This window comes from Chrysochloris asiatica, unplaced genomic scaffold (genome assembly GCF_000296735.1).
Source record: "Chrysochloris asiatica unplaced genomic scaffold, ChrAsi1.0 scaffold00349, whole genome shotgun sequence".
Classification (NCBI taxonomy): domain Eukaryota; kingdom Metazoa; phylum Chordata; class Mammalia; order Afrosoricida; family Chrysochloridae; genus Chrysochloris; species Chrysochloris asiatica.
Window position 1 is genome coordinate 2054285 of NW_006408867.1, and position 14481 is coordinate 2068765.

At 41.8% G+C, this 14481-nt stretch overlaps 1 protein-coding gene and 1 pseudogene across 1 annotated transcript in view; one reads left to right on the forward strand and one right to left on the reverse strand.

Moving 5' to 3' along the window:
- Window positions 1-14481, reverse strand: part of GPA33 (glycoprotein A33 (transmembrane)) — a 59945-nt gene that overhangs the window by 14609 nt on the left and 30855 nt on the right. Inside the window, exon 3 of the mRNA XM_006876001.1 lies at window positions 13492-13708. Within this exon, the coding sequence (XP_006876063.1) occupies window positions 13492-13708 (217 nt within the window). The remainder of the gene's footprint in view (window positions 1-13491; window positions 13709-14481) is intronic.
- On the forward strand, window positions 234-9345 carry LOC102831074 (annotated as a pseudogene).

Below are 14481 nucleotides of genomic sequence, written 5' to 3' on the forward strand. Positions count from 1 at the left end.
GCCTGTACAGACAACTAGCTTTACAAGGTTGGTTTGGAGTCCTGGTAACATCACCTTTATAAAAGTGGGGATACTGAGGCCCAGTGGGACAGCTACTCAAGTATCCTGGTAGCTAGGAGTAGAGCTAGAGTTCTCTCCACCAGCGTGTTTCAGCTCCTTCTGCTATTGACTAATTTGTGCCATTGTAAATGAGCTCTTCAATTTCTCTGGGTCTTAGCATTCCCATCTGCAAAATGGGGGAATGTAGAGCTTGTTCTGTAAAGGGCTCGACACTAAATACTTTCGGCTTTGTGGGTCATATATTGCAGCTGCTTCTCTTTCTTCACCTCTGTTTTAAATAGTCTTTAAAAAAAAAAAATCTTGGTTCTCAAGACATACAAAAACAGACTACAGGATGCATTTGGCTGTCGTTTGTCTACCCCTTGGTTTAATGATCTCTTGTTGTTGGGAGCCATTGACTCAATTCAGAGTCATGACAAAGAAGAACTGCCCCATATGATTTCCTAGGTTTTAAGTTGTATGGAAGCAAATTGCTACAGCTTTCTCCTGTGGAATGGCTGGTGGATTCAAACAGCCGACCTTTTTAATTAGCAATGGAAACACTTAACCACTTTGCCACCAAGGCTTCTTATGAGGATATGAAACAAAAGGCAACCCATTGCTACTGAGTCAACTTCCAACTCATAGTGACTGTATAGGACAGAGTTGTAGTTATTGTTAAGTGCCATAGAATTGATTCCAACTCAAAGGACCCGATATAGGTTTTCTGAGGAATGGCTGGCAGGTTTGAATTACTGACCTTGTGGTTAGCAATCCAGTGGTTTTCCTATAGCACCAAGAACTGCCCAATAGGGGTTCCAAGATTATAAATCTTTGTGGAGGCAGACTGTAATTCCAAGCACACTAAATGATATGCTCCTGTCAAGGATCTAGAAGGTGGTGCAGAATCAAGAGGGACACATGTGTCCCACTTAATTTTATCTTGAGTCCAGAGGGTCATATGTGTCCCATATAATATGTATCAAAATCCATATTTCACAACAAAATTTCTGAAATTCTCCTTTCATTAATGAAAAAACATGTATTAACAAAAATTAAAATTGGGTTATGATAGGATTTAATAGTAGGTAAGCATACCTGGTAGCTTAGTAGATTACGAGCTGGGCTGATAACTGCAAGGTCAGCAGTTCGAATCTATTAGCTGCTCTGTGGGAGACAGATGAGGCTTTATGCACCTGCAAAGATTTACAGCCTCGGAAAGTCTATGCAAGGTGGCTAGGAGTCAGAACCAACTTAGTGGCACACAACCAAATCTTTTATTCCACCACTTATCGGACAGGCTGTTATACTAAGGTAGGGGATGTGGCAGGTTCTAAATTCCCCAGACCCTTAACCTCAATCCCCAAACACCCTTCGTCTCATTCCAGGCACCCTTTTCCTTTATCCTACCTACCCAGACTGCTCCTGAAAGTCTCTCTCCTCAACATCTCGGACCTTCATTCAGACATATCATCGTCCTTCTAATATGAGGGCCATGAGACCTCCAGAGCTTCATGTAGAGTTCTGATTCTCAGTTGCCTCATCTTACCTCTCAAGCGAAATGCAGATGCCACTGAATATTAATTGATGACGGAGTGGTAAGGGGGGACATAATCAGCTTTGGTAGTGTAGTGGTTACGAGGCAGTTCGAAACTACCAGTGGTTCCGCGGGAGAAAGATGAGGCTTTCTGCTCCAGTAAAGATTTACAGCCTTGGAAACCCTATACAGGGTCGCTATGAGTCGGAACCAACTCCAGGGCACATAACCACCCACCACTACCACCAGGGTCTCTCTACCTCTGTCTGTCCGCCCAGGCGCCCGCAGACCTACACCAGGGTGAGCGCGAAGACTGCGGTTCCCCCTCAAGGCACCAGGGGGCGTCAGAGGCCGGAGAGAGAACTGATCTGATCGGCCGGGTGCTGTTGGGGGTCTGGGTCAGAGTGGCTTCCCCGCCTGCCCAAGACTACTGTTCCATTGAGGCAGAGGCTGCAGGGTTGCCTCTTATCTAGAAACTGCCTGCTTGCCCAGTGTTACTATATGGACATTCAACCTTCGGCCTAAATATAGCTGCAGAGGCTACAGAACCTCTCCCCGTTTAAAAAATAATATATATATTTTAAACTGGATTTCTTAACATGTCATGCAAAAGTCTCACTCTTTTATTAAATAAAAATTCGTTTCATAGAATTTCATAATCTTAGATTAAATTTCTATCCTTCATTCATCCAATTGATGAGATGCTCTCTTAAAATGCAACAGGCCCTGAGGGGGAGGGAGAAAACTGGCTGTCATTTGGGTGGGCTCCTGCCTTGGTCCCCTCAACCTGCTGAAGCCAATGCCAGAAGGAAATGGAAGCTACTGAAGGGATGCTGGAAGGAGGCAGAATTGGCTACAGAAAGGCCAGATGTGGGGAGTCACGAAATCAGTTGGGGCAAACAGACAGATTTGGGGGAAGAAGTATAGGAAGAACAAGATTAAAATGCTTGGTAATCTCTCCCCTGGGATATATTTCAAAAGCTAATGCAAATAAAAATTAAAAGGTATGCACACAAAAATGTTGTTTCAGCATTATGATAGCTTTAACTGGGAACAGCCTGAATATCCAGTCCAAGGGTGGGGAGTGGGTGCAGTACATAGCTTAAAGAGCAGTGTGAAAGCAGCCAAGGAATATGATGTGAAATGGAGTGAAAGGGAAAAGTACCAACTGTTAGACTGAAAATACAGTTGTTAAGTGCCTTCGAGTTGGTTCCAAGTCATAGTGACCCTGTACAGGATTTCTGAGGAGCAACTGGTGAACTTGAACTGCTGACGTTGCTGTTCAAACTGACCTAGCAATCCAGGGCACTAACCCACAGTGGTATACCGGGACTCCAAAAATACACTTATGAACATAAATACACATGTAGCTAGGTGCTTATAGGAAGTGAGGAATGTGTAAAATGTAATAAGAGAGCAATACAGTGAATACTTTTCTTTTTGGACTCCTGGTATGGCGCTCTAGGTTAAACACTGGACAACAAACCTATGGTTCAAACCCACTATGTTGTTGTTGTTAAGTGCTGTCGAGTCTACTATAGGAAACCCTATATATACTTATTCAACCTGTATGCTGAGCAAATAATACGAGAAGCTGGGTTCTATGAAGAAAAATGTGGTGTCAGGATTGGAGGGAGACTCATTAACAACCTGCGATATGCCGATGATACAACCTTGCTTGCTGAAAGTGAAGAGGACTTGAAACATTTACTGATGAAGATCAAAGAGCACAGCCTTCGGTATGGATTGCATCTCAATGTCAAGAAAACAAAAATCCTCACCACTGGACCAATAAACAACATTCTTATCAATGGAGAAAAGATTGAAGTTGTCAAGGACTTCATTCTTCTTGGATCAACTATCAACACTTTCGGAAGCAGTAGTCAAGAGATCAGACGACGTATTGCACTGGGTAAATCTGCTGCACAGGAACTTTTTAAAGTGTTGAAGAGCACAGATGTCAGCTTGAGGACTAAGGTACGCCTGACCCAAGCCATGGTATTTTCAATTATCTCATATGGATGTGAAAGCTGGACAGTGAATAGGGAAGATCGTAGAATTGATGCCTTTGAGTTGTGGTGTTGGAGGAGAATACTGAAAGTGCCATGGACTGCCAAAAGAACCAATAGATCTGTTTTGGAAGAAGTGCAGCCAGAGTGCTCCTTGGAGGCCAAGATGGCTAAGATTCATCTCTCATACTTTGGACATATTGTCTGAAGGGAACAGTCGCTGGAGAAGAATGTCATGCTGAGTAAGGTAGAGGGTCAGAGAAAAAGAGGAAGACCCCTAACGAGATGGATTGGCCAGGTGGCATCATTGATGGACTCAAGTGTGGCAGCGGTAGTGAGGTTGGCCCAGGATTGGACATTGTTTTGTTCTGCTGTGCATGGGGTCGCTATGAGTCGGTTCCGACTCGATGGCACCTGACAACAACAACAACATATAGAATTACTATGAGTCGAAACTGACTGGACAGCACTTAACAACAAAACTTGTCTTTTTGAGTTTGTTTTTGTTTTAGATTAGTAATTTTAGAGAGGCAAGGAAACACCAAACACAGCTAATTGCTTATTTGCTTGCATTTGGACTTCTTGTTGTTGTTAGGTGCCATCAAGTTGGTACCAAGTAATAGCAACCTTATATACAACAAAATGAAACACTGCCTGTCCTGCGCCAACCTCACAATCCTTGCAACCCTGTAGCCCATTGCTGCTACCGCTATGTCAGTCCATCTTCTTGTGGGTCTTCCTTTGTTTGATGACCCTCCACTTTACCAAACATGATGTCCTACTCCAGGGACTGGTCCCTCCTGATAATATGTCCCAAGTATGAGAGACAAAGTCGGGCCATTCTATTTTCTAAGGAGCTTCTGGCTGTACTTCTTCCAATACAGATTTATTTGTTCTTTTAATATCCATATTCTTAATATTCCCCTCCAATACCATACCTCAAATGCATCAATTCTACAGTCTTCTTCATTCATTGTCCAACTTTCACACACATATGAGGTTACTTAAAATACCATGGCTTGGGTGACAGGCACCTTAGTCCTCAAACTGACATCCTTGCTCTTGAACACTTTAAAGAGGTTTTGTGCAGCAGATTTGCTTAATGCTTCCGTAAGCATTGATGGTTGATTTGAACAAAACGAAGTCTTTGACAAGTTCAATCTTTTATCCATTTATCTTGATGTTATTTATTGGTCCAGTGGTGAGGATTTTTGTTTTCATTACGGTTCCACACATACCTAAGGCTATGGCCTTTGATCTTCATCAGTATTTTAAGTCCTCTTCACATTCAGCAAGCAAGGTTATATAATATGCATATCGCAGGTTGATAATGAGTCTTCCTCTAATCCTGATGCCACATGCTTCTTCATATAATCCAGCTATTTTGATTATTTGCATACAGGTTGAATAAGTATAGTGAAAGAATACAACCCTGGTGCAAACCTAGTTTTAAGCCATTCAATGTTTCCTTGTTCTTTTTGAGCAACTGCCTCTTAGTTTATGTACAGGTTCTTCATGACCACAATTAAGTGTTGGGATACTCTCTCTCCTCAATGTTGTCCATAGCTTGTCATGATCCACACAATCAAATGCCTTTGCGTAGTCAATAAAGCACAAGTAAATATCTTTCTGGTATTCACTGCTTTCAGCCAAGATCCACCAGACCTCAGCAGTGCTATCCCTCGTTCCACATCCTCATCTGAATCTGACAGTTCCCTGTCAATGTACTGTTGCAGCCATTTTTAAAATGTCTTTAGCAAAATTTTACTTGCATGCGATATTAATGATATTATCCAGTAATTTCTTCATTCTGTTGGGTCACCTCTGTTTGGAATAGCACAGATATGAATCTCTAACAATCAGTTGACCATTAGGTGTCTTCCAAATTTCTTGGCATAGATGAGCGAGTGCCTCCTGTGCCGCCTCACTTTCTTGAAAAATTTCAATTTTTATTCCATCAATTCCAGGAGCCTTGTTCTTTGCCAATTCCTTCAATGCACCTTGGACTTCTTCCTTCAGTATCATTGGCTCTTGATCATATGCTACCTCTTGAAATGGGTAATCATTCAGAGATGATTTCTGAGTTCAGGTAGGATATGTTCAAGGTCATATTTTGGCTCTAGTGGACTTGTTTTAATTTTTTTCAGCTTCAACCTGAACTTTCATATGAGCAATTGATGGTCTGTTCCACAGTCCGCACCTGGTCTTGTTTTGGCTGATGATATGGAACTTTTCTGCCATCTCTTTTTACAGATGTAGTCAATTTGATTTCTGTGTATTCCATCTGGTTAGCTCCATGTTTTCGTAGGTTTTTATGTTGTTTATAAAAGGTATTTACAATGAACAAGTCATTGGTCTTGCAAAATTCTATCATGTGATCTCTCCAGCATCATTTCTGTCACCAAGGCCATATTTTCCAATGACTGATCCTTTCTCTTTGTTTACAGACTTTGCATTCCAATCACCAGTAATTATAACTATATCTCTATTGCATGTTGGATCAGTTTCAGACTGAAGAAGTAGGTAAAATTCTTCAGTATTATTACCACTAGCTTTCGTGGTTGGTACATAAATTTGAATTATAATTATATTAACTGGTCTTCCTTGTAGGCATATGGGTATTATCCCGTCACAGACAGCATTGTACTTCAAGATCGATTTTGAAATGTTCTTTTCATGATGAATGCGATGGCAGTTCTCTTCAATTTGTCATTCCTGGCATAGTAAACAATGGGATTATCAGGTTCAAAATGGTCAATGCCAGTCCATTTCAGCTCACTAATGCCTAAGGATATCCATGTTTATGGCTTCCATTTCATTTTTTGACAGCTTTTAATTTTCTTAGAGTCAAATTCCATACATTCCATGTTCCTATTATTAATGGATGTTTACAGCTGTTTCTCCTCATTTTGAGTTGTCCCCCATAAGTAAATGAAGATTTTGAAAACTTTATTTGCGTCATCATGATCAACTCTACTTTGAAGTGGTAGTTCTTCCCCAATCGTATTTTGAGTGCCTTCCAACTTAGGGGCTCATCTTCGGGTACTATATCTCACAATATTCTGGTGCTCTTCACCATGCTTCAATATTCAATATTCTGTTGCTGACAGTGTACCACTGCTATTTATAACATTTTCAGTGACTAAATAAATATTTGGAAGTAGTCTGTCTCTTCTTCTTTGTAGTCTGTTTTAGTCTGGAAGCTCCTCTGAAACCTGTCCACCCTGGGTGACCCTGCTGGTATTTAAAATACTGGTAGCATAGCTTCCAGAATTGCAGCAACTCACAAGCCACCACAGTACGACAAACTGACAGCTGAACGGTGGTACAGTTAAACTAAGGCTTCTATAGTGGAAGGAGGGCAGAGTTGATACAGGCTCCACTCAAACAATCCTCTGTGCATGAGAAATACTGGCCTGTCCCCTGAGTTAATGGAACAGGGTAGAAAAACCCATCACAGCACTCCCGCCCTTTCTTTCCATACCTAGAATCTTCTTCTTCTTGTTAAGTGTTGTTAACTTGGTTTCGACTCAGTGACCCTGAATAGGGCTTCTGAGAAGCAGCTGGTGGGTTTGAGCCACCAACCTTATGGTTAGCAGTCCAGTGCTAACTCACTTAGGATGTACCTAGAATCTAGGGTAACTAAAACACAGCTGAAAAGTTGCTATAAAAGGATAAAGGATGATTGGCTTGTGAGTATATTGCTGTTGTTAATTGCTGTCTAGATATTTCTTACTCATGGAGATCCCACATGTGCAGAGTAGAACTGCTCCATTTGATTTGTGAAGTTATGTGAACTTTCAGAAACAGATCACCAGGTCTGTATTTTGAGTTATGTCTGGGTGGGTTTGAACCACCAACCTTTCAGCAAGAGGGCTTGGGAATGTTCCCAAAGCTCCAAGACCATCAGAGCTCCCCATTACAACCCTAAGACAACTGTCCATGCATTGGTAGGGTTACAGGTTGCTAAGCTTCAGTCTCCCAGATGTCCTGAGCTATGACCTTCAGTGTGGAAGAACAGTTGAGATGCAGTTAGCAATGATCAGATGCAGGTGTGGTGCTGGCAACACTCTGCCCCTCCTACCTTCTGCCAGTGTGGGAGCAAAAAAAGTGAAACACAAGTTAATGCCATGACAAAACATAATTGGCAGCTTTTTCACAATGGGTTTGCCACAGGAATACAGGCACTCATGAAAACCACTGCACAATTTAAGCCAAAATAAGAAAGGAAAAGACCCATACTAACATTGTGGTTATTGAACACTTAGATTCTGGCAAGTCAACCACTACTGATCACTTGATCTACAAATGTGGTGGAATTGACAAAAGAACCATCAAAAAATATGAGAAGGATTCTGCTGAGATGGGGAAGGGCTCCTTAAAGTTCCCTGGGTCTTGGATAAACGGAAAGCTGACTGTGAGCAAGGAGTCACCATTGATATTTCCCTCTAGAAATTTGAGACCAGCAAGTGCTATGTGACCATCATTGATACCCCAGGGCACAGAGACTTTATTAAAAACATGATTACAGGAACCTCACATGCTGACTGCTGTCCTGATTGTTGATGCTGGTGTTGGTGAATTTGAAGCTGGTATCTTTACGGATGGGCAGACCCATGAGCATGCCCTTGTGGCTTACACACTGCGTGTGAAACAGCTAATTGTTGATGTTAGTAAAAAGGTTAGCAAACTGAGCCACCCTGCAGCCAGAAAATGTATGAGGAAATCAGTAAGGAAGTCAGTACCTACATTAAGAAAATTGGCTACAGCCCTGAAACAGTAGCATTTGTACCAATTTCTGGTTGAAGTGGTGACAGTATGCTGGAGCCAAGTGCTAACATGGAAAGTCACCCATAAGGATGGCAATGCCAATGGAACCACATTGCTTGAAGCTCTGGATTGCATCCTGCTACCAAGTTTTCCAACTGACAAGCCCTTTCATCTGCCTCTCCAGGATATCTACAAAATTGGTGGTATTGACACTGTCCCTGTGAGCAGCGTGGAGACTGGTGTTCTCAAACTAGGCATGGTGGTCACCTTTGCTCCTGTCAACATTACCACTGAAGTAAAATCTGTTGAAATGCATCATGAGGCTTTGAGTGACGTGCTGCCTGGGAACAATGTAGACTTCAACGTAAAGAATGTTTCTGTCAAAGATGTTCACGGTAGCAATGTGGCTGGTGGCAGCAAAAATGACCCAGTAGTGGAAGCAGCTGGCTGCTTTGCACAGGTGATCACCCTCAACCTGGACTCTGGTGTGGCGCTGTGTGTTAATGCATTGGACTGCAAAGTCAGTTTGAACCACAAGGTCGGTAATTCAAGCTCACCAGCTGCTCCTCAAAAACCCTATACAGGGTCACTATGGATGGGAACTGACTCGACAGCACTTAACAACAACAACAGCATCCAACAACAACCATCTAGGCCAAATCTGTGCTGGATATGCACCTATGCTGGATTGTCACACAGCTCACATTGCTTGCAAGTTTGCTGAGCTCAAAGAGCTGACTGGCTGCCTTTCTGGTAAGAAGCTGGAAGATGGCCCCAAATGCTTGAAGTCTGGTGAGACTGCTGTTGTTGACATGGTTCCCGGAAAGTCCATGTGTGTTGAGAGCTTCTCACACTGCCTCCCTCTGGGTCGTTTTGCTGTTCGTGACACCACAGACTATTGCTGTGGGTGTCATCAAAGCCGTGGACAAAAAGCCTGCTGGAGCTGGCAAAGTCACCAAGTCTGCTCAGAAAGCTCAGAAGGCTAAATGAATATTACCTGTAACACCTGCCACTCCAGTCTTCATCAGTGGTAGAAGAATGATCTCAGAACTGTTTGTCTCAACTGGCTGTTTAATAGTAAAAGACTTTATGATAGTAATGCATTGTAAAACCTTCAGAAGGAAAGGAATATTACATGGACCATTGTTGTTGTTTTCTGTGGCACTTTTAAGTCATTAGTTTTAAAATCAGTACTTTTTCAATGGAAACAACTTTTCCAAAAATTTGTCACAGAATATTGAAACCCATTAAAACAAAGTTTAATGAGCGAGAGAGGAAAAAACACCTAACTGACAAGTTTACATCCACTGTGGAGGATAAGAGAGGCCAGATTATTCCAAAGTAAATCTAAAAGAGTTTGAGGCTCATTCTGAATTGGAATGATTGCTCTTTGGGAATGGTGGTATTACCTGGTGGAACGGTGAAGGATTTGGAGTACAGACAGACCTTTTTCCATGCAGGGTGGACGCTTTCTAGTGGTCATTTACCCTCTCGAGCCCCAGAAGAGTTCTCTTCTATTAATGTATCATTGCTAACGGATTTTTAAATTATATAAATGTGCAAAAATTGCCAAAAGTGATTTTGAAAAAGATTAGTAAGGGTGCTATTACACAATACCAGATATTAAACCAATTCAAAAAACACTATTAATTTCTATAAAAAAATAAAACTCCAGATGTCAACACTGAATAGAAACATACTTTAATCAAAAACACATGATACTGGCATAGGATTGATTTAAAGGATAAATGGAATAAAAGAAGGAGTAAAATTACAGAGCCAAATATATGTAATAACATAGTATGTTACAAAGCTGGCATTCTTTGGTGTAGTAAATCATACTGACAGAATTGTCTATTTGTATCGAAGAAAATTAACAAAGTTAGATACTAACATGTACAAAATAAATTCCAGGTGAAATAAATGTCTACAGTTAAAAAAAAATTAAAACTATAGACATAGGAAAAAAAAAACATTAAGTTCATTTTTATAACCCCAAGGATGGTGGGAAGAGACTACTGAAATAAGACAAGAAACTCAAAATCCATTCATGAAAACATCAACAGTTTTGACTATGTAACAGGCCATGGAATGGGTCTTTTCCTGTGTCTCAGAATTTACACTAGAACCTCCAGGTTGAGGACAATGGATGATATGCATCCTCAGTACTACAGGGAGGGATGAGAAACATTTCAAGTCCTTTGATTAAAATGTCCTTTGATTATCAGTTATCTCCAGCCCGTAGAACACAATACTGGAGATCTTGGGGAAAAGGAGGGGAGGTATTTTCCTCATCTCAGACCAAACCAGGGAGGCACCAAGAGCATCTCACCTAGAAATTGGGTTATCTTCTCTTGGGATTCTGGCCTTTTACTCCCAGGCTGTGATTGCTGAGCAGCAAAAACTATAGACTCTAACAGCACTACTCTTGGAGTGTGATTATGTAAGTGCTTGACAGATGTCCCTGGGTATCTGGGGAGCTACCCGATGACAGACACTGATGACTGTCTTTGCCCAGAGGAACCCAAATGCAAAAAGGGCACTGGAGCAGGAGTGAGTGTAGCAGTAAGGAGTCTGCCTTCCCACTGCATGGTTTCACAGGGTTTAAGGAACCCTTAAAACAAAAACATAATCCTCACCACTGGGCCAATAAATAACATTATGATGAATGGAGCACAGATTAAAGTTGTCAAAGACTTCATTTTGCTTAGATTTCACAGTCAACTCTCATGGAAATAGCAGTTAATAAATCAATTCAGATTGATTTATCTTGGGCAAATCTGCTGCAAAAGACCTCTTGAAAGTGTTAAAGAGCAAAAATGGCACTTCAAGTACTAAGATGTGCCTGACCCAAGCCATAGTATTTTAAATTGCCGCATACACATGTGAAAGTTGGACAGTGAGTAAGGAAGACTGTAGAAGAATTGAGGCATTTGAATCATGCTGCTAGAAGAACAAACAAATGTGATTTGCAACAGGATAGCTAGAATGCTCCTTAGAAGGGAGGATGGCAAAACTTCATCTTTAGTACTTTGGACATGCTATCAGGAGGGACTTGTCCCTGGAGAAGAACACCATGCTTGATAAAGTGGAGGGTCAACAAAAAAGAGGAAGATCCCCAAGGTGATGGATTGACAGAGTGGCAGCAGTAATGGCTTCAAACAAAACAATTGCAAGGATGGTGGAAGCATTTCACTATGTTGTGTGTAGAGTCAGAACCTACTGGATGACACTTAACCACAAAACAACAACAAGGAGCCCTAGTGGTACAGTGGTTAAGGTATCAACTGCTAACTGAGAAGTTGGTAGTTTGAACCCATCAGCCTCTCCAGTGGAGAAAGATGTGGCAATCTGCTTTCGTAAATACTACAGCCTTGAAAACCTTATGTGGGTTTTACTTTGTCCTAAAGACTCCCAGCGAGATGGATTGGCAAAGTGGCAACATCAATGCGCTCAAGCATGGCAACAATTGTGAGGCTGGCCCAGAACCGGGCAGTTTTTAATTCTGTTGTGCATAGAGTCGCTATGAGTTGGTACCGACTAGATAGCACCTAACAACAACAACAACAAATAGGATCACTATGATACAGAATCAACTTGATAGCAACAGGTTTGGTTTTTTGCTTTTAGCAAGACTTAGCAAGGTAAGAATATGAATCTTGTTATCCTGAAAGAAATCTTGTGCCAGAGAGCTGCCTGCTGGGCCAAAAGGAACCTGGAGTGGACTGCAGAGAGCAGGGGCGGAATGGACAGGCAGATGAGAGTTTAGCTAGAAGGCATAGTACCTGTCTCAGGAAATGATGCAAAGTGAACATCCATGAGGGATTCTGAGGATCCCATTAATGCACCCCCACAATGGAGCTAGCAGTGGACTACCCACCGTGGTTGGGATTATGTGAGAGCCAAGAGAAAACCACAAATTACCTAGCTAGGTAAATGGGCCCTTTCCTTTTCCCCTTTAACCCTCCCTGCCTCTGCTACCACTTTAGAGGATCCAGAAATAGGGGTGAAAGGAGATAGACTAATAAGAGTGGTAAAGCAGACCCATGACCTCATTTCACCGCTGCTGGTCTCCAAGTTTTAGGGGATCAAGCCCAAACTAGACATCAGTGAATTTTTAAATTTAGGTTGGACTGAATTTTTAATATTTGAAAGCCCATAATGCAATGACATGTGAGAAAAGGAAGAACCAAGACCCAAACCACTGCCATCCAGTCTAGTCCAATTCATAGCAACCCTGTAGGAAAGAGAAGAACTGCAACAAACAGTTTCTAAGACTGTAAATCTTTGTAGTACCAGACAACCTCATCTTTCTCCCACCTGTGCTTATTTAAGGAATTAGTTATAATTACAGTAGATATGTGGCACTGTAGGATCAGCTCTGGACTGAAACGTCGATTTGAACAGCAAGGTCAGTGATTCAAACCAACTAGCCACTCCTCAAAAACAATAAACAAGATCTCTGAGTTGCAACCAACTTGATGACACTTAACAACACAATAGACTTTTTTTTTTCTTTTTTTTCTGTGTGTCAAAGGACACTATAAATACAACTACAAGAAAAAATTATTTATTATGACACAGAGTGGATATCTTTAGCATGCAAAGAGCTCCTAGAAATTAATAAGAAAAGCAATTAGACAACAGGCAGAGGACAAAAATAGGTCATTCAAATAGGAGGAAATACCAACATGGTGTCCCATTTTAGTGCTTGGGCAAGTGAAAATCAAGACAGTAAGGAGATAGCATTTTCTCTTTAACAAAGTAATAGAAATGAAAAAGAGCAGTAATAATACTGGCGAGGACATGAGAAAGCAGGCATGTTCATGTAATAATGCTCAAGGCAGGAGAAGTTGCTTCAACCTCCTCCTTTACCATTCTTGGGGAACTCAAAATGAAGGAACATTCCATTCAGGCCATTCTTCCAGCTGCCTGGAGCAGCTTTCAAGGACCCCTGGTCATTCCAGCCCAGGCCTGTGTGGGACAGACCAGGCGTGGGAAGAGCCTTAGCTCTTGGTTATCCACTGCTGCCTCTGACTGTTATCTTCCCACCAGGGTGCTTCTCCTCCATGCACAGCCCCCTTCCCATCCTCTGCCCTACAACCCTAGGAAAGAGATGGAGAAGGAGACACTCACCGAGGACCAAGAGGCGGACACGTGATTTGCTTTTGCCACCCAGGTCTGCCATCAGTGAAACGGTGCAGTCATAGGTGCCATTGTCCTCCATGGTCAACTGGTTGATGGTGATGGAGGCGTCTGATTGCTCAGCATTGCTTGAGATAGTGACACGGTTCTCGTAAAGGTTTCCGTAGACATAATCTTTAGTCTGAAATTTCCAGATGACCACGTTTTCCTGGGAGGGAAGAAGAAATGCCATTAGATCTTTTCCCTAAGGGTCTAACATGGTGCTTCCAGCCTTTCCTGACTGCCCTCTCCCACAACTTTCAGAGCCCAGAAAGTTCTCAGAGTAAGCAAACAGCCCTAACAGGATACCCACCTTGCAGATGCATCTTATTTTAAAGTAATTTTAAAAATGAAAACCTGTAGAAAGAATGGGGCATGTAGGCATTTTACACAACAGGAATATATGTGGATAAATGGGGCTGTTTCAGATCATGAAATGGAATGCTTTGTGCAAATATATAAGAAAGAAACAGAGATATAAGTGTGCTGAATACAGAAAGAGCTCCAAGATACATTGTTAAGAGAGAAAACAGCAAGTGCCGAACAGTGTGTAGGTAACAGTGCAAACACACATATCCACATATATTTATCTGTGTCATCATAAGAGCTTTCGAGGTGGTTCTGATGCATAGCTATACTGTATAGGATTTCCAAGGAGCAGACCTTGTGGTTAGCAGTCCAGCGCTTATTTTACAGCGCCACACCAGGACTGCACTATCTATGTGTATGTAAATATAAATACAAATATAATCATAAATATGGGGTCCTGGTCTAGTGCTGTAGGATAAGGTACTAGATCAAAAGGTCAGTTTGAACCGCAAAGTTGGTGGCTCAAACCCACCAGCTGCTCCTTGGACACCCTGCACAGGGTCACTATGAGTCAGAACAGAATCGACAGCACTTAACAACATTAACAAAACAAAAATATAAATGTATATATAT